Here is a 21046-nt window from a genome sequence, read left to right on the forward strand (position 1 = left end):
GGGGGGGGGGGCCGAGGAAAACTGGAGGGCGTATCCCCTCTCCACCATGCGAAGGACCCAGCGGTCCGAGGTTATAAGGGACCAAGCGCGGTGGAAACGGGAGAGGCGATCCCGGAAGGGGGGAAGTTGGATCCTGAGTACCGGTCGTGGTGCCGTCCTCGACCACACCTTCAAAAGGTTTGCCTAGGCCCTGAAGGTGGCCTAGGCTGGCCCTGGTTCTGACCAGGTTGAGGGCCGGTCGACCTCCGCCTGCCGCCTCGACCCCGCCTCCTGGCAAAGTCCTGTCTTGGACGCGGCGGGGGAGGGTAGAATCTCTGCGGCTGCGGTCTGAAGGGTCTGCGCTGAGGCCCCGGGACATGCATCCCCAGGGAGCGCATCATTGTACGTGAGTCCTTCAGATTCTGGAGTCTCGCGTCAGTTTTGTCCGAAAAGAGGCCCTGGCCCTCGAATGGCAGATCTTGCAGGGTCTGCTGCAGCTCTGGTGGCAAGCCTGACACCTGGAGCCAGGAGAGTCGCCGCATGGCTATCCCCGAAGCCAGGGTCCTAGCGGCCGAGTCCGCAATATCGAGGGAGGCTTGCAAGGAGGTACGTGCCACCCGCATACCCTCCTCTACCAAAGCCCCAAACTCTTCCCTCGATTCCTGGGGAACCAGCTCCTTGAATTTCCCCATTGAGGACCATGAATTAAAACTGTAACGGCTCAGGAGCGCCTGCTGATTGGCCGCTCGGAGCTGGAGCCCTCCCGCAGAGTAGACCTTGCGTCCGAACAAATCGAAGCGCTTAGCGTCCTTCGATTTGGGCGCAGCGGCCTGCTGGCCATGGCGCTCCCGTGCATTAACCGATGAGACCACCAGTGAGCACGGCTGGGGATGGGTATATAAGTACTCATGGTCCTTTGAAGGCACAAAGTACTTCCGCTCCACCCCTCTGGCCGTGGGTGGAATCGAGGCCGGGGTTTGCCAGATGGTGGTGGCATTGGCCTGTATGGTGGGGATCAGCGGTAACGCCACCCGAGAGGGGGTATCCGCTGAAAGAATGTTAACAATAGGGTCATGAACCTCCACAATCTCCTCCACTTGGAGGTCCATATTGCGTGCCACCCGGCGCAACAGGTCCTGGTGCGCCCGAAGGTCGATAGGAGGCGGACCCATGGCGGATGTACCCGCTACAGCCTCATCGGGGGAGGAGGAGGAGGATCCCCCCGGTGGCAAGGGGTCCAAGGGCGGTTCCTGTTCCAGGTGCTCCTGGAGGTGGACATCACCTGCCCCTGGGTCCCGGGCCTCCGCCGGTGTGGGCACTGGCGCCTCCATGCCACCTGGCGGAGGGCGGGAGATGGTAGCCTCCGGGACCCTGGGCTCGGAGCGTGCCGAGCGGGACGCAGATGGTGGGGCCCCTTGCGCCTGGTGGTAGGCCCATGGTGTCCAGAAGGACCAATGCGCAGGTCCCTGCGTAGGGTCCTCGGCCGTCTCCTGCAAATGGATGGCCTCCGCGTCCGATGAACGGGACGCCGACCGAGATGGCCACGGCAGTGCCGAGCGCACTGTCGCCGGCACCGGATGGTACGGTGCCGATCGGTGCTGGTCGTAGGGCGATCTGTCCCTGCGCGGTGCCGGGGAACGGTGCAGAGATCTGGATCGGGATCGGTGCCGGTAGTCTCGCCGGTGCCGAGATCCCGATCTGGAGCGGGACGAAGACCTTGACGAGACCCGGTACCGGGAGTGGCCCCTCGAGCCCGAGCGGCGCTCGTACCGGTGCAGGGAGCTCCGGCTCGAGCCCGATCGGTGCCGGTCGTCGCGACGGTGCCGGGATGTGGAACGGCGTCGCGAAGGTGATCTCTGCCGCGAGTACGACCGGTGCCGAGGTGATATTCGGCGCCGGGACTCCGAGCGGCGTCGGGACCTGCTCCGGGACCTGGAACAGTGCCGCGAGTCCGGAGCTGGAGACGGCGGGTGCAGCATGGCAGGCTTGCCCCTGGACTGCACCTGGCGCGGAGCAACTGGTGCCGGAAGGTGTGACGGCCCCGGCTCCGTGAAGGCGATCAAGTCTCGTGCCGTTGCGAATGTCTCCGGGGTGGACGGGAGACAAGGTTCCACCACCAGCCTAGGTGGTGAAACAGTCCGCACCGGACTCGACGGCCTCGGTGCCGGAGTCAACGGTGGGGCCGCCTGTTTTTGGCGGTCCAACGGCGGACGCGGCTCTACCCCCGGCACTGGGGGAGCCGGCGTCTTCAGTGCGGCCGTGTCCTGGGCCTTGCGGGCTTTCTTATGGCCCGGAGAGAGGGATCGGCGCCGAGACCCCTGAGGCGGGCGCGGTGCCGACGTCGGTCGGTGCCGAGGTGGCTTGTCCGCCGCACCGGTCAGAGCCGCCAGGGCGCTGCGCACCGAGGCGCTCGGTGCCGGGGCTGGGCGCGCCGAGGGAGGATCCGGGCTCAGCGTCGCCTCCATCAGGAGCTGTCGAAGCCTGAAGTCCCGCTCCTTCCTTGTCCTCGGCTTGAAGGCCTTGCAGATCGGGCACTTATCTGCTGGATGGGCCTCCCCCAGGCACTTCAAGCAGGAGCTATGCGGGTCGCCCGTTGGCATAGGCTTCCCGCAGGACGCGCACGGCTTAAAGCCAGGAGCCTTGGGCATGGGCCCGGCTGTGCGCCGGGGGGAAAAAGAGGGGGAGACAACCCCCTAAACCCCCGCTAACAATTTACAACTATGCTAAAAATACACAACTAACTATCTAAGAACTTTAATAACTATATATACAACTATCTATACTAATAACAATGAGAAGCTAGGGATAGTGAAGAGCAGCTATGCCGTGCTTCACTGTTCCAACGACCGTCAGGGGCGGTAAGAAGGAACTGAGGGGGCGCTGGGTCGGCTGGGGTATATATCCAGCGCCATGAAGGCGCCACTCCAGGGGGCCCCACAGCCGACCCACCGGGGGTTGCTAGGGTAAAAATCTTCCGACGATCGTGCACGCGGCGCGCGCACACCTAACTGGAATGGATATGAGCAAGCACTCGAAGAAGAATTGCAAAGTTTTCGATTTTGGGGGAACAGCCTGCAACATATGGAATACAGCACCTATGGGACTCCTACTGCTCTGAAATATTATTAATACTATGAAATTTACTCTCTGTAATTCTGGTCAAAACGGTGACCATCGAGCAGACAATGTTAATGGGAAAAACAAAATACCAATTCAAATTATGAATTTGTATAACTGATTTAATTTATGTATGGCTATCACTGCAGTTATGTTTATAAAAATCCCAATAATTAATGTTACTGGAAGACTGAGGTGTCCTAACCTAAATAGGATTTAACCAAAATTATTTATTTTAAAAAATGTGTTAATTGGAAGTTCAAGTTAATCTAAAATCAACTGTAAAAGCGTATGTACTTTCTATTAGTGAGCAGAATTATGCATAAACATATGATCAGAATATTAATTTTAAACACATTGATAGAAAATAGCTTTTAGTGCCAGTGTTATTGTTGCTGTATCAACATAAATCTGTTTAAGTGTCTTAGCTGCACAGCTTGTAAAAATATATAAAATAACAAGTAAAATGTTTCCTGCTACTACTTATAGTATAAAAAGAACTGCGTTAACACTTACTGTAACACATGGAAAATCTCCTTCTCAGTATGAGAACTACTAAATAACAGTCAGATATATGAATGGTTTTCTTGGCCCTTATTTAGCAACTCACCTTTTTTACTTGGCTTTGGTGGCACAACAGGACCAGGCTCTATATTATCATAAAAGTTGCTCATGGCTTTCGGATCAAAGTTACCTGGTAAGAGGGATATAAATATAAACAATACCAAGAAAGGATATTAGAGAGTATATGTACAAATAGTACCTTTTTATATGATGCAAGTTTACAGCTTATTACATCTTCCATATCTTTCTGACTCATATCATATTATCCCATTGCAGCATTTACTTTGCAGGCATACTACTACACTGAAGAAATTGTAGCAGACTTACCACATCTCTCTGAAATTCTGCCACTCTTCAGAACTAAGTTTATCAATAAAAACTGCAGTATTCCACAGACAGCAGTGATAACTAAAAAAGGTTTAAATAAGCCAAATAATGTCTAAGAGAAAAAGGAAATAATGTTTCACGCCATCTATCTTATTTCCTATGAGGATGCCAATTGTTTAAGGAACTATACACCTAAATTGAGATCCCCTTGACCATATGGAAATGGAATCAAAATAACTGGGCCTAAAAATGGTACTGTTTTGTTAGGGGTGCCATACTAAAGTTCTAACATTAACTTTTTTTAAGATCTCTCCTCTGTAGTGTTTTAATTTTTCCTCTGGTATTTTCAGGTGGTCTCCTAAATTTTCAGTTTACTTGCTCAAGATTAGTTACATTGTCTCTCTTCCTCTGCTTTGTCTCATTTCAAAAGGTGGAGCTCTTAATAAATTGGTAGAGGAATGTAGCGCAAACCTACTGTAGCTGCAGATGCAGGAGAGAAAGGATTGTAAATAGGAGCTGCTTCCAGATTGTTGGTTAGAAAAGCAGATGAAAATCAGTTTGGATTTAAGTGAAGATTAGCACTCATTTCTGAACAGTTCTCTCTGTCCATACCCTTCTGGGTATGAATCCCATGGTGTTTCTGTTCTTCATTTTCATTTATCCTGTGCAGTTTCACTGGTCTTTCACATTTCCTATATTCTCAGCTGGACCTGGCACACAGGTTTAATTTTGTGGTTAGCACTGATTGTATATATGCCTAATTGTGAATTTGACACCTGTCAATCCCATTTCAGTGTCGGCGTTCTGATACGTAATTTATTTTAAATATGCTCATTTATAAAATGGGATCACAGTCCCCACAGAGAATGAGTTGTCTGTATACTGTGGGAATCTGTTTTTCAGTTTGCTCTGAATGTTTTGCAAGTTGTATCCTTTGCTAGAGGACATTCTCATTCCATATTCTTCTAGTGTCTTTTTTTGCATGTTTCTATGGATCAGGTTTGAAACATCTAGATAAATGTTTTTTAAAAAAAAGGGGTGGGGGAGATAAGATTCTGTTTGCTCTGCATGGACATTCAGGATCTCATGGCATTTTCTGTAAAAATTGCCACTGGATCTCCTAATATCCTTCCCAAAATTTCATCTCTGGCAGATGGGCTGGATGAATGTCAGTGGTGTTGGGTAAAACCTCCTACTATGAGTTGAGCACCTTCAGGTCCCTAAGAAGGAACGCAGCAATCCAGAAACTACTCAGCAACTTGCAGGATCAAGCTCTTAGAACATGACTCAGATATGACTATTTCTTTTAAATGGACTGATGCTAAGTCATTCGGGTATTGTTACCAGTGTTTACATTTGAGAGGTAGTTTATTTGCTCAGGACACAAGTGTTTTGTTCTAGTCATCTGAAAGCTTTCCTCTCTATGTTTATTTCATGTTATGTTCTATTTCAACCTTTTACTGGATCAGAGGTTTTCCCTGCATATCTCCGGTTTTGCTTTGCTTTCATAGGGCAACTTCTATTTGGACAGCAAAGTCTATTTCAGTGTGTTGGATTGCTTCATAGATAACTGAAAATGCAATTTTTTTTTCAGGACAGAGCTTCTAGGGTGAAGGCCCCAGAGATTTACAATTTAACTGTTTTTGTAATACATTTACCACAAATTTCCTTAGGAGTTTTTGAAAGCATCTTTTAATTAGAATTATTTGTATTTGCTGGATTCTTGGTTTTAAACCATGTTGAGTTGCATCACTTTCAGGGTCCTTGGTGCTAGTTCTTTTAATTCTTATATACCTCCTTTTCCATTCTTTTTCTCTAACGTCAATAGTTTGCCAAGCAAAGGAACGTGTTAAGATAAATTGTTTAGTTGGTATTACTTTCTTCTTTCTTGTCCTAGCCTAGAAATGAGACAAGATTTATACCAGACTTTTTAGACTATAATCACTATGGTCTTTTTATCTTGTAAGGCTGGTCCATGTGTCTTCAAAATACAGATATGGCAAGTGTGTTCTCAGTCTGAAAGTGGCAGATATGACACAGCAAGAGCACACGTAGCAATTTATTTACTACACTTTATTTAGTGTCACAATGAGTCACAGAAAAGAGATATGTTTGCAGCAACAATGAATATATCATGAACTCAAGAACTTGAGTATGGAACCATTATCGAGGTATGCCCATTTTTAGATTCAACTATCTTGACAAAGTCCTTTCAAATTGCTATTTACAAGTAATTACTTAATTTAATTTGGGCCCACTTTTATTGAGAATGTTATTAACAAAAACCACACTATCCAACCAGCTTAAAACAGACAAAGAAAAAAAGACAGGTTGTGTCTTTCATTCTGAAGTAATGACTTGATATCAGTAAAACCCAGCTTTGATAAAAAAGGAAAAGAAAAAGCCAAAGATCTACTCATATTTAAACACATACCACATTAAAACTTATGTGTTACAAAAACAATCAAGTCTATACCTCTAGATTGAAGGAGGTCAACTTCTTTCAGAGTACAGTCAACATTTATCTGGAGCTGTCTATTCAGGCTTCTCAATCTGGTCATTTCCTCAGGCTAGTAAGAAAGGACCCAAAATAGCAATTGTAGGAAAGTCAGCATCAACTCTAATGTAGATATAACAATGTTATTTGTCTCATATGTTAACAGGTCCTATTAATAATGTTACCGGGGGTAGGGTTGCCAATGATGGGTAAGTGCAGCGAAAAAAATATCCATAGCGAATGTCAACATGATTTCAAGGGAAATGTTTAAAGATATTTTTAAAATGAGTTATTCATTAGGCATTTTGGCGATAAATAAACGTATACACATTAGTTTTAATACTTACCAGGAAGAAAATTGAGCTCGGCTTTTAAAATTATCAAGTTACAAAACCTATGATGGCAGTTACAGTACTCCTATACCCTTAGACCAGATGCATATTGCCTTGAGAAACTTTGAAAAGTCAATGACCAAATTTTGTTGTCAGTTGAACTGGTCTAACTCCTGAAAAATCAGTGTAGATGTTACCCCAGAATTTGACATTCCTGTATGTACCCCAGAATTTGACAGTACTGCAGTCAGCAATTTTGTATGTTCAGCCACTGCCAGCTGAAAACCATCACATAGTTAGGAAAATCTTAGGCCCTAAGAAGCAAGGTCAAATAACTGCATGTTTGCAGTTTTGCTATCAAAATAATAAATATAAAATAAATAATAAATGTATTATTTGGACAGCCATCCTTGGTCTTAAGAGCCTCTAACACTTTTGACATGTACATTTTATTGTTATAACTAAAAATGTTTTTTTAATAAAAAGTAAGGTTTGCTAAAATTAGGGGTTGTTATGGTGACCCACTGAAGTCACTATAAACTTGTGTTTTGTTTAAAGTTGGCTATAAAAAATTAGGTAAAAAAATTTGCTTTGGAGCAGTCCAAAGAAGTTTTCTTTGCGCAAGAATCTGGCATCTCCGGCAGTCAAACAAAAGAGGGGACCTCCTAAAGCTAATCCTTTAAAACCATTTCGTAACTTCAGGTAAATATAAATGTTTTTAAATCCTCTAAACCTACTGCAACAGCATAGGTATGTATCTGAACTTAAAATCTAATAAAAATAGTTTTAAATAAAAGCACTCTTGCTTGCATCAATCATTTATCAAACAAATAAGATAAACCCCCATTAATTTATTCCTAATACCACCTAAAAAAAGATACAGTAAAGTTACCACTGCTTTGGGTTCCAAAAACCCTGGGCAATAGTTACTCCAGATTTTTATCCTTATAAACTGAAAGCAGCATCTGACCTCTAGTTTATGTTAATATTAGCAGCTGCAAATCAGGAGTTACATTTCCCTCCCACCTAAAGATGAAATGCATTACACCAAAACTTTTAGCCCAACATTTCTCAACTGTACAATGCTGCATAGAATGGATAGTGGGAAGTAAGGGATCAACTGATCCATTCCTGACATTTGCATATATTACTGAAAGTAGGTGTCATGATACATATGGACCTGTCTATACCAGAAAAACTACTCATTACTAACAGCAGGGATTAACAATGAGTACAGCTAAACTGAGGAGAGTAACTCCCATTTAACACACTTGAGACTACCCGGGTGTGACCAGCCAAGTGAAGCCCTAAGTGCCCTCAGAGCTTCCACACCAGAGGGTAAAAAGGGGGAGGTCTAAGAGGTACAGATATATTCCAAGCAGTGACAGTAGCCTGGCATACTGAAGCTCCTTTTCAAAAATCTGTCCTACATACATAACCAAACTGTGCATGCCAAATCTTAGGTATAAAATCTAGACTTCCTCATTAATCTTCTCCTGGGCACTCACAGTATATTTGAAAGGAGTCATCATTCTGGGATACAGAAAAGTAAACACATATAGGTTTCACTGTGTGCACAACAAAGTTTCTGAAAGTGTAGCCCATATGTGTTTCTTAAAGTACCAAATATCTGTTTATTTCAAAGGAAGAACTGATCTTGCAGACAAACCACAAAGCAAAGAGCAAAAATCACTTGCCAATTCAAAGAGTTTAATCTCCAAAATATCTTATTACACACTGTACTTTGTAAGCTGCTTGCATGAACAATAATTGAACAAGGGAGCTTCAAAAAAACCTGATGTTTACAAATACAAATTTCTTACTGTTGGGATTGAGGTTGTACAGTTTACTCTTCTAAGTCGCCTCTGCATAAGATTGTGCTCCATGCTATTAACTTCAGTTTTCAGCCGCTCAAGTTCCTCTTTCTCAAGCTTCAGTTCTTTTGCTAACCTCTCCATCCTTGCTCGCTGATGTAATAGCAAGGCTAGAGTAGTATAGGGAATAAACAGTCAATATAAAGCACTTAATTAAAAAACGGAACTCTTAATTTATGTGTAATATACACAAGTGACCTTTCCAAAATAATAGGTGAGCATAAACATGCAGCCACATATCAGTGTAAAGATGTTTCATGCCAACTGAATTATAGTTTAGGACAGTAAATTCTTCCAGAATAAAAATAATGTTTTAGACAGTAATTTGAAGTTCATATTACCATTTTGGTCACTGCTTCTTTTTTTGTATTTGGTCTTTCTCCACTCAAAAATACAAAGGCACCTGTACAAGGAGAGAGCTTCTCAGGATGAAATAGCAACCTAATTATACTACTACTGCACTGTCAAGAATAAATACCAGAGGCAAGAATTAGAGTCTGAAAGACTGCACCAGAACATGACTTCACAGCTGCTGTGTAATAGTGTCATCTGATTTCTCAGAAGGCCTCACGTATTAGTCAAGAGCCAAACCTGTATTGATTTTTGCAGTTCTATTAGAGACTATACAACAAAGTTTTTAAAAATTGCTGTTGCCCTTTGGAACAGTAGAAGGTTTAATATCCAGTATTATAAATTTACCAATGCTCACAGGCAAAACTAGCAAGCAAGGAGAATCCCTTATTAAAGGAAGATAGACATAAATTAGTTACAAGAATCCTCACGAAAAGACCTTCAGGACCTTTAATTCTATAGTTAAAGTTGAGCCATTCCTTCTAAACCTCTTTCAGTCGTTAATAACTTCCTCAAAAACTTATGCCTTTGGAATGAAATTTGTCATGGTCAGTCTCAAGTTAACAAGACTTTTGCTGTCATGGGTTCCTGAGGCAGCTGGTGAGCAGGTAAAGATAATCCAACTAGCTAGGAATAAATATTCAATCTTCTCTGACAGAGACTAGACAGGATTTTCCTCAATATTTTTACTTTAATGTCAAACAGGAGTAGTTAATACAGGTCACTGGTCTGAGGTTTCGCACTTTCTGATCTACTTGTTTTCACTGATGCTCAAATGAAGAGGAAAGATCCTTCTTGACAAGGGCAATTGAGCGGGGAGGGCAAAGGGAAGAGATTTACTGCTGGTATTCAGATGGGTAGACTGTCTAAGTAATGGGTTTGCCAGCAGGTTATTCCTATGTTTCTACTGTGAAATAAACAGAAAAAAGGATGTACAAGGACACACTACAGAAGCCTGTAAAGTGCTATTACATGCAAAGCACCTGCAGTCTCTCCCCTTCCTGACCTCCATTCAATGCAAACAGTAATTAAAAATGTTAAACAAAACACTGTATGAAAAATACAATTATATACTAATTGAAAGAAAGGACAAAACTCCACAGATGGAGCTAAGAGCAGACATGACAGATCCTACAGAAGCAGGAGAAAAAACAGAGAGGAAGAGCCAGGAGCATAAAAATATGTTATTTTTGTTGGCTGCCACTTTTCTACCTGAAGCAGAAATGCTAAACTTGGATTTTGTATGGACCCTCGCATGTCAGAAGCCAGTAGCAACACAGGGATTGAAAACAGGATATCTTATTAAATAACATTAAAGCAACAAAACCAGCAACAACCTTTCATAAAAACAATATGTCTCAGTCAAGAGAAGAGTTTGAAAGATCATAATTACAGTATGTATTTAAAAAAATTCACAACAGTAATGATACATGGCTCACCAATTTCTGGCTTTATATGCTCATTCATCATCCAGTTTATACCTGACATATACAATGCCCTCCCACATGTGCTGCATCTTATTAGGCTATATCATCATGCAATATAATATATCACACTAAAGAAAAAAATCAGTAGTGATTTATATATTTCTGGAACTTTTTCACCATGGTAGAGACTTATAGAAAAGTCATACAAATTAATTTGTTTCCTAAATTAGCAAAATCAGAAGATTTTAAGTATATTCCTCTTTAAATCTCAGTTGTGCTACATAAGTGTGTAATGTAAGTTTGCAGGGGCTAAATATTATTGCTGTTGATATTTATACTGCAGTAGCACATAAAGCCACTATTGAAGCCCCAACATATAGGAAGATACAGTTCTCTGCCCCAACGACCATACAAACCTAAGAAACTCAACTGTCCAAATGAAGGAAACGAACTACCAAAGAAAAAAGAAAATAGTATCTAGGGGAAAAAAACAGGGTGCAAAAAAATTGAGCAGCAAATAAAACCTTACTTAGCAAGTAATTCTGCAATCCAGAACCCATTTTTTGTCTTACTCACATGAAATCAGTTATATTTTTCCTACACAATTGAGTTAATCTGTGGAACAGTGGTTACTCTGCCAGTTATTCAAGGTTGTTTGGAACTGCTAAAGGGCACGCCACGAGAGAGCGTATGGCCCCGGCAGGTAGGGCCAGGTTGGCAACGCTGCCTAGAGTAAATACTAACTGGCTCCACCTCACTCCTACTGTTCTCTACCATTCACAAAGTTTATTCCTGCCTGCTTTCAGTCCAGGAATCAGCAGGGGATGCTGTGTGCACAGAAACAATCTGGTACAGAGCAATTTCATGTTAAGAGGTTAAAGATAGCTCTGAGGCGACAGGGGAAATGAGGGCCCAAATACTGCAGGGCAGAGTTTGAGAGGTGAAATAATGTGAAATAGGAATAAAATGAAGAGAAAAGAAAGGATAGGAGGAGGATAGAGGAAAGGCAGATAATCTCATCTCATTAGAAATCTAAGTATGAAGTAGATGCTTTGAATAATTGCTGCTAATTAGCATTATGACAATTATAGCTGACTGGCTTGAATGTTTGCAGACTAAACTTTCTCTGTGCAAGTGAGTTCAAGTATATCAACCAGGTTTCAAAAAATGCAGCTCTGAAGAAAGCACTTTTCTGCTCAAATGTTTGGGTAAAGTTTTCACCCAATTCTCTTTTACTTAAGTTGTAATTACTTGGTATTTGATATTAGGGCTCTCAAAGTATTTGCTGCCCCTATCCATATAAAAACAAACCACCAAACAACCGTCTTCTTTGCATCCAAATCCTGCCTAAAAACCATTTCTGCCATGTCAGTTATGATAAATTAACATTTTTAAAAGCTTAAAATAACTGAATTATTCTACCTTTAATCAAGATGTGGATTCGCCTTACTGTGCAACCTTAATATTTTATCCCCTGACCGCTCTCTTTCCTTATTTTTGTTTATTACCTTGGCTGGCTTATTTGGTTTTGTCTTGGTACAATGTTTTTGGTTTTGTGTAGCAACTAAAATAATTTTGTTTATTAAACAAATAAATATATCTGTTATAATGTATTCAAATGTATTTTATTCAAAGGACAAGAAGTAATGGGCTTAATCTGCAGCAAGGGAGATTTAGGTTAGATACTAAGAAAAACTTCTAACTATAAGGGTATTTAAACTCTGGCTTCCAAGGGAGGCTGTGGAATCCCCATCAGTGGAGGTTTTTAAGAACAGGTTGACAAACACCTGTCAGGGATAATCTACGTTTCTTGGTCCTGCCTCAGTGCAGGGTGCTGGACTTGATGGCCTCTTGAGGTCCCTTCCAGCTCCACATTTCTATGAGTCTATGAAAATTATCTAATCTGTATTTAAATATTTGTGTCAAAACTTCAAAACAACTTGGTAAATGAACTATACAGAAAAGCATTTGCCTTTGTTAGTTTTAAAATACACAACTTCTCAGTTTCTTCAAATGTCATCTTGTTCTCTTATGGGACAAGATGATTTGTATGGCCATTTATAATAAATCATTAGAATTTGACAACAATTCTCATCAATTCATATTTTCCATGTTACATTTTAAAAACTTCTAGTGCATAAAAATATCTCAGATCACACAGGCCAAAAGTCATCATGTTCTTCTGAATAGGTTCAATTTAATTTAATTTAATTTTTTAAAATAACAGTTGACAGTTCAAGAAATTTACCTTGAGTATAAGCGTAGTCATCTGATCCAGAACTGGAACTCCTCTGGTATTTATGGATTCCTTTTTCTCCTCCAGATCCTGGTATTACTGAAATGGGCTGAATAGGTTCTGGTGCTGCAGAACGCTCCTCTTGGTCCACTAAATTTAAAAGATTCTCAGTCTGCGCTCGACCTACTGTGATTTTAAATACTGTTGAGTTTGGCTGAGATACCATTACCCGGGGAGACTGTGTTAGTGCACCTGTAGGTCCAGTTGGTTGTGTGTAGGTAATATATAATGGATTAACATTAAATGGTGGTTTTGGTTGACCTGACATACCTCTTGAAGGAGAGCCTGAAGATGGAGTAGTGGCTGCATACAGCGGGTGCTGGTTTCGTTGAGATGGCTGATTATTTATTGGTGAAGGACTTCTATTCATTGCAGTCCCAGGTCTTTGTGGTGGCTCAACTGTAATTTCTATCTTGTTCATAGAACCTTTGGATAAGCTAGGTCCATAAGGGAGATAAGATACTGAGTGACCACCCTGTTTTTGATAACTTTGGGGCGCTTGTTGATATGGATGGGGTGGAAGAGTTGAAGGACTAGGAGGCATAAACACATGTGAACTCTGATGACCTAATTGGGTAGGCTGTACCTGATGCTGAGGAGAGCCAAAAGGAGAAGGACACTGAGATGCAGGTGGTGATTGATAAGCTGGCTGAGGGATCTGGGGCTGTTTAGGAGAATACTGTGAAGGTTGGTAGTTCTGTTGATGTGGATAAACAGGTAGCGGGCGTGGAGTATAATGTGGAATTGGGCCTTGTGGAGAAGAGTGCCACTGTGCATTCTGAGGAGTCTGTCGTCCTGAAGAACTTTGAGACGTCTGCCTAATATATATAGAACCAGGAGTCCCATAAAGATTGCTTGGAATCTGTGGAAGAATTTGTAAAGCTCTGGGTACTGTTTGTCCAGAGGGGAGGTTTTGCGATAATGTAACAGTAATAGGATTTGTACTGTACCGAGGTATGTGCATATATGTAGGAGGATGAGGGCCTTGCATAGCAGATGTGTTCATTCCTGGTGGCATGGAAGATGGCTGTTGAGCTGGTTGCGGAGGAGGAGTAGCTGCATTTCTATTCTGGTCATTCATGAAAAATGGATTGTAATTAGAAGAAGCTGCCACAACAGCTGGAGCAGAGTGTGGTTCTTGAACTAAGCATATCAGCTGTTTACCTGCTGCGCATTGTGGCTCAATATGTCCATCGCTTGAGCTATGTACCAGTGTACGACCACCGTTAAGTTGAGCTCCTTCCCCTGCATGGTAGCTGGTATGGGGATGAATACCCAGGTTAATGTGCAAAAGGCGATTCCTGTTCATTCTGCTGTCATCAGGGCTATGGTACTCCATATATAAGTATTTGCTGCTCTCCTGCGCAAGGACTCGACAACATGCTTCAAGGTTGTTGTTGTTCTAGAAGAAAGAATTGACACCAATTATCTTCAAATTACATTAGTAACGCCAATCAGTATATTCAGCTGAAGCTCCAATTAAGCCTAGCTTGAACGCATTTTAGGGATAACACTTCACAGTAGCCGGCATACCTATGACTCCTGAAATAAATTAAAGATAATCCCTGTTAGATCGTGCTATATAAGAAGTATGTGGCTCATGTTACTTACAGTGAAATCTTATGATAACATTAGCTACTGAGTGACCCACATAAAATGTAGCAAGTCCAAGTTAGGGGAAATAGAATTTGGTAATGGTTATAGCTTTGGCATTCATTCCTGACAAGTTTCTGTTTCTTTAGAAAAGGATGTATGTATATTTAACACTATTTCAAATGAGAAAATACTACACATTAGAACTATTTCACAGTCTGAAACTCTGAAGTGTTCAAAACAACATTTCAAAGTGGTTTAGCATATTCCAGCCATCCAATCTCCATGGTTACTGAATTTGCAATCCAAATACTCATCTTGTTTAACTTTGGTTTGCTCTTCCCATTAGCTGCAATTTAAAAGAAACCCCAGCGTTAAAAATTTTATTGTAGAAGTGTGTTCATAGTTCAAATGTATTCTGTCTAACCTTCCTTGCAACAGGCCTCCCCTGATTTCTGTCCTTTATCCCTTAGCCTAATCCACTTCAATTTACTCTTTTGATCACCTTCCTCTTTCTAGAAAATAGTTTCAACGTAGCAGACAGCCACAAATACTCACCAGGACTGAGATGTTCAATACAATATACAGAGACTTGGAAGTATTTTCTAAACAGAGTTTAAAAACTACTTACAAATAGTCTGAAAATGGTGCATATTAATATTTTACTATCAGTAATGCAGACTGAAAATTGTCCTTTGTGAAGAGTGTTTTTTAAAAGATAAACTACCAATATTCTCTATCAAATTTAAAAAATGAAATCTGAAACATTTTGCCCAAATTATTAACTCTTACTGGTTTGGCTATCAAGTAAACTAGGAAAAAAAGCCTTTAAATACAATTAAGGATGCTAAAACAGTATACTTACCTATGACATAGTTTAGAAAACCCAAGCACTTAAAAGCAAGGAAAAGTTAAAAATACAATAAATCCTACATTGGCCAACTGATAAATATATAATTTAGAATCTTTAAAATGTTTAGAAATTAATAGCCATTTTCCAGTACTCCTTATAGTCTGACACTGCATCTTCAACTATTACATTTTCTTTAAAATAAATAAAAAAGCATGCTGAAAAAGCTTGTGCAGCCCTCAGAGGAATGAAGAATCCAAATCCCTTCAAATTTCAGGAGGGGTATAGTTTGGATTGCACACCTTGGACCTGAATCTACGCAAAGTTTTGGTTCTGAGTCAAAAACAAAAGGGGCTTTTTCCCCCACTTTAGTTATGGCCAAAGTGTTATGACAACAGCTGTTCTAATGATATCTTGGCCCAAGATAATAGGAAACACATTAGAAAGTCACTCAAGATTGTAATGGATTGTGGAAATGTTGTGATTGCTACTATTTTTCACAGAAATCTTAGATTTTTTCCCACGTTTTTAGAACAAAATCCAAACAAAAGCTGTGATTCAGCCTCAAATACAAACTCTAATCTAATCTGTACCTTTAGTCACATTTGACTATTTCTGACCATATACATTTTACAAAATTGATCCCAAGAAGGGTATTTTCTACAGCATACCATAGATCTCAACAGGTCAAAAATAAAATAGTTATCAGGCACAAGTAAATGTATAGATTCATCAAGTTCTCCTCTGCCACTGATGCTACTTTTTTGAATGACTCCAGCACTGAGGAATCAATGCTAATTAGTAAGGTGTTTCACTTGTTTGATTAAGCGCCATCACTGTAGTCTCTTTATGATGCTTACTGTCTTACGATAAATATATGTGTGTGTATATATATATATATATATATATATATATATATGTATTCTATCAATAGACTTATGAGTTACAATTAGCTCTCCTACTTAGGTGATCTGCGAATGGTCTAGGCAAAGTCATCTTTATTCTAGCACTATATTTTGGATGACCTCAATAACCAGAATAAGAAGGATGTACAGCATATTCTCAGCTAAAGATCTACTTCTCTCTCATCTTTGGCCCTGTGAAGTCCAGCCCAGTTCACATCTTTGGCTCTGACACATCGCACCATGCACCATTCTTCTAACACCAATTTCCACGTCTGTATTTTGCTGGATAACAGAGCTGTCGTAAGTGGCAGGTAGTACAGAATTAAAGCAGGGTCCCCGTGTTCCAGCCCCATAATTAGAGAGGGCACCAATGCAACCGAGAGCAGTATCAGACACCAGACAGCACAGGCAATTGCTGCCAGCCACCCACCTACTACCTAAGCAGAACGCAGTGAAGAGTCCATGGCGCCCTCAGGTCACATAACATGACAGACACGAGGGGGAAAGATGGCAGCTAGAAGATGTCCCATGAAACACACTATCATCTGTCTAGAAAGACCCCAAATTTTTGGTGTATCTGAGACTTATATAGTTTTAAATATTTGGAATATGTGGTGTGATGACAGGTCAGCCAATGACTATTGGTTCGTTTGCCTTTTTAATTCACATATTGCATAGCCTTGGGCCAGGTCTACATTACGGACTTATGCTGGCACAACTATGCGGGCAGGGCTGTGAAGAGGTGTGATCCCTGACTGATACAGCTGTGTAGGCAGAAGTCCCAGGTATAGGCATAGTTACATCAGCTGTGTTTTTACTGGTATGACTTATTTCAATCATACAGAGTGGTTTTGCTATATTGGTACAAAGAGCAGCTTTGCTAGTATACCTGCAACTATACCTACAGTGCTTTGCATACAGATATTCCCGTACTGGTAAAATGCTCCTAGTGTGGACATGGAAACCTTTTATATACTTCAAAGACTATAAAATAAAATGTTGGAACACGGTATGTTAAAAAGAACCTTGTATTCAGATGTCCAGAAAGTGTCTGGATACTGTACTTCAGAGACACAGGGGTCCTTTAGCTTTGACAAGTTACAGACATTGGATAGTTCAACATGGTTCATCCAAGTAATCTACTTACCAGTACAGAAGAAAGGACTACGTCAGAGTAAACAGAAAATTCTGTATTACAAGAATATCCTGCACTTCTAATCTGAAAGCTGTTCAGAGCTATGATGGGTGGAGATACTGTATGCAGAGATTTCAGCAGTAATGAAATTGCTGGAGCACTTCTACAGTTAAGTTGTGTCCCCATTTTGCTGCCTCCTTTTAATGGCGCTGCTTGGGGAAAAGACTGCAATTTGACTTGGCAAAAGGGAAGTACGAAAGCCATTCTGACCAGCCAGGCAGCAGATAAAAAGGGGAAACTCCAAAGGAAAAGGTTTAGCCTACTACACAGAACCCAATCCTCCTCTTGACGAAAAAAGGAGGGGATGTTCAGGTAAAGTTACTTCAGATATGCCTTCAGCAGTAACTACCCCACCTGCTACTCTCCTTGCCCCTATATACTGTCCTAGGTCAGGCAGTTGGGGGTGAAGAGCAGGGAGAAACAGGTGAGTGGAGGCACTGCTGCCAAGGAAAGCAGCAGCGATATCAAAGCCATCATCTTTGGCTCTCACTAGCACGGAAGTCCCCAAACTGTGGGACACATCCCCCAAGAATGTTCGGAGGGGTGCAGCGGGGCCCGAGCCAGCCCTCACGGGGGGAGGGAGTGCCACCCACTCCTGTTCCGGTCCCAGCTCTGCTCCGACCCTGCCCCCAGCCTCGGCTCGGTTGCAACAGGTAAGGGTAGCAAGTCCGTCTCATCCAAGTGGGAGCAGTCAATATGAGGTGTGCTCCTTTTTGTTATTTTTAATAGGATTTTTGACAGTAGAGCCAATGGGAAAAGGCATACAGAAGGTCCTTGTCCCACAGAAGGACAGCATCGCCCAGGGAGTGCTTCCCCATCCCTGCTCTATGTATTGTGGACATTTCTTGTTCAGGCAAGTGGTGAACAGGTCTGTGGCCAGTGTCCCCCACTGCTTGAAAAGGTCATGAAGTACTGCTGGGTACCATTCGTGAACATGTGGAAGTTGCGACTGAGATGGTCTGCTATTGAGTTTTGTGTTCCCGGAAGGTAGGCACTAATAGTGTGACATTGTGGGAAATGCACCAGTTCCATAGCTTTAGTGTTTCTGCACTGTTTCGTTGTAGTAAACTCTCGTGAGAAGGGTCCTTGAAAGGTGTTGGGGCAGGGGAGGTAAAGTTGGATGGAGTACCCATTGTGAATGGATTTCCATTCATCTGATGTTATACGTTCCCAGGTGCTGCAGAACATGGCAAATGGGCGGGGTAGGTTGGTCAGCGGCAGCGGTTAAGGGGAGTGGTCTGTTGACACCTCGACCAACACGTCAAAACTGATGTTTTGAGGTGGCTGGTTGTGCTGTGGAAGGCTGTGGGCCTGATGGTTTGCACCTGAAGAATCTAGATTTTTTTCTCTGAGGTTTGTAGAAGCTTTGAGTTGGGTATTGGGAGGTATGGAATTTATGTTGAGGCTGCAGACTAAATTTTCTCTTTTGTCCATGCATATACATCCCTAAATGACCGGAGAGTAGCGTTGGAATCTTTAATGGTGTGTAGCAACGTGTCAAACTTTTCAGCAAACAACTTGGTGCCTTCAAAGGGAAGGTCTTCAATGGCCATCTGCACCTCTTTAGGGAATCCAGAGAGGCGTAACCACAATGCATGTCACACAACCACTACAGTGAAGATGGACTGGGCCACTGTATCAGCTATATCGAGGGCTGACCAGAGCGTTGTTTTGGCTAATAGTTGCCCTTCCTGGATGATAGTTCAGAACTGGTCACACTCTGCTCTAGGATCTGATCAATAAAGGTGCTGAGCTTCGAATAATTAACAGATATATTTTGCCATTAATGCTTGATAATTTGCATTTGAAATTGCAATGTGGCAGAGGAGTAGGCCTTTCTCCTGAAGAGGTAAAGGCTTTTCCAATCCCTATCATAGGGGATAGATCTCATTTGGTGCTGGCAACCCCGGGAGTTTACTGCATTCACAACGATGGAGTTGGAGGGAGGGCAGGAAAAAAGGGATTCCGTCTCCCTAGCTGGGACATAATGATTTTTATCAGCCCATTTACACGTAGGCATTACTGATGCTGCAGTTTGCCATATAGTTTTTGTGGGGTCCAGGAGAGCCTCATTGATGGGGAGGACTATTCTGGAGGACGAGGAAGAGTAGGATGTCAAGAAGTTTGTGCTGAGTATCTTTTACCGCTCCCAGGTGTATCTGCAGTGTGTCTGCTACACTTTTGCCAAGTCCTGGAAAAGCTGGAAATCATTGGCTAAGCATAGTGGCAGGGGCATGATTGCCTCATCTGGAGAGGAGGAAGTGATGTTGGTTCTCAATGCAACCTCCTCTTTGAATCTGCCCTCTTCTTCCTCCGCAATCTCCTCTAGAGGTTCAGTGGCTGAAGGAGAACATCTCAGGGGCTCACAGATGTAGCTGGAAGCCCAAGAAGCGTATGATTGATATGATGCCCATGGATCCCAGTAGGGCTATTGGAGCAGTGGGATAGAGCCCAGTGGTGCCCATGATTGGCTGTACCATGGTGTGGTGGAGCAGGCTGATGGTATGCCTGAGGAGTCCCTTGATAACAGGCTTCATAGAGAGTATGGAAGGAGTGGTGACTAGAAAGTAAGGGTGCCTGGCAAGGTACCAGAGAAGACTTGATACCGAAGCTCCAGTGCCAAGAAGGGGAGACTCTGGTATATCAGATACACTGAGCTCTCTTGAGTGCTGGAACTCCTGCAGTCGGGGATCTCACCAGTGCTGGATGGCTCATGGTTGACGGTGCCTATGCCCATCAGGTCTTTAGGCGCATCAACGATACTTGTCGCTCTAGACCATCGTGAGCTATGGGTACCATGCTTGGATTGCCTCGGTGCCAACAGTACTGATGATACCAAGCATGACAGAGATCTTTTATGGCTAGCTCAGGGCTCACTCTGGGGACTCACAGCAATCTCTTTAGATGTCTTACGAGAGGGGTCCATGGCTGATTTCTTCAACCCTTAGTCCCTGGATGTCGAGGGCTGCAGAGAAGACTCATGCCTTCTGGGTGACTCCTGGCATGGATCCAAAGATGACTAGAGGGCTGCCTCCATCAGAATTATCTTCTGTTTCAATTCCCTGTCCTTTCGAGACCTGGGGTTAAATTGTTGACAGAGACCACAATTCTGCAGAATGTGGCCTTTCCTGAGGCAGCGTACGCATCAAGAATATTTATCTGCCACAGGGATGGCCTCCTTGCAAGAGGAGGCACTTCTTGAAGCCTGGTGAGCTGGGCGTACCCTGTTGGGGGAAGAGATCCCCAATGAAAAAGGGGGGAAAATTAAAAGTTTTTCTTTAAGAGAAAATAAGGGAAAACTACAATTAAGACTGAAAAAGACTAACTAGCTACTAAAAATGTTAAAGAAAAGGAAGACGTTAACGATCTCAAACGGACTGCTGATGGCTCCGACTCTAGCCAGAGGCAGCTGAGAAGGAACTGAGGGGGGGTTAGCCCGCACATACTGGTTAGCCTTATGGTGGGGCACAAAGGGAGACAGCGCATGTGCAGGCCTAACTGACACTGATACCAAATATCAGACATTAGTCTGGATCTGTAAAAAGCGACAAAGAGTCCTGTGGCCATGCGTCTGACGAAGTGGGTATTCACCCACGAAAGCTTATGCTCCAATACGTCTGTTAGTCTATAAGGTGCCACAGGACTCTGTCACTGATACCAAAGTTTTCCAATCAGCAGCACAGGGATACAAGCACACCTACAGTGAAGCACCCCTAGGGACACTACTTGAAGACGAACG

General features: G+C 42.8%; 1 protein-coding gene across 3 annotated transcripts in view; it reads right to left on the reverse strand.

Annotated features, from left to right (window-relative positions):
• LOC112107597 (TGF-beta-activated kinase 1 and MAP3K7-binding protein 3) overlaps positions 1-21046 on the reverse strand; it is a 77895-nt gene that overhangs the window by 8408 nt on the left and 48441 nt on the right. For 2 of the 3 annotated variants that reach the window (XM_024201360.3, XM_024201362.2), the window contains exons 3-6: positions 12717-14166; positions 8640-8800; positions 6464-6557; positions 3707-3790 (exon numbers count right to left, since the gene is read on the reverse strand). In XM_024201360.3, coding sequence (XP_024057128.1) covers positions 3707-3790; positions 6464-6557; positions 8640-8800; positions 12717-14166 — 1789 coding nt within the window. Of the gene's footprint in view, positions 1-3706; positions 3791-6463; positions 6558-8639; positions 8801-12716; positions 14167-21046 lie in introns of those variants that run through there. The other variant, XM_024201364.2, reaches the window with a different exon arrangement.

This window comes from Terrapene carolina, unplaced genomic scaffold (genome assembly GCF_002925995.2).
Source record: "Terrapene carolina triunguis isolate 2854851 unplaced genomic scaffold, T_m_triunguis-2.0 Scaffold22, whole genome shotgun sequence".
NCBI lineage: Eukaryota > Metazoa > Chordata > Testudines > Emydidae > Terrapene > Terrapene triunguis.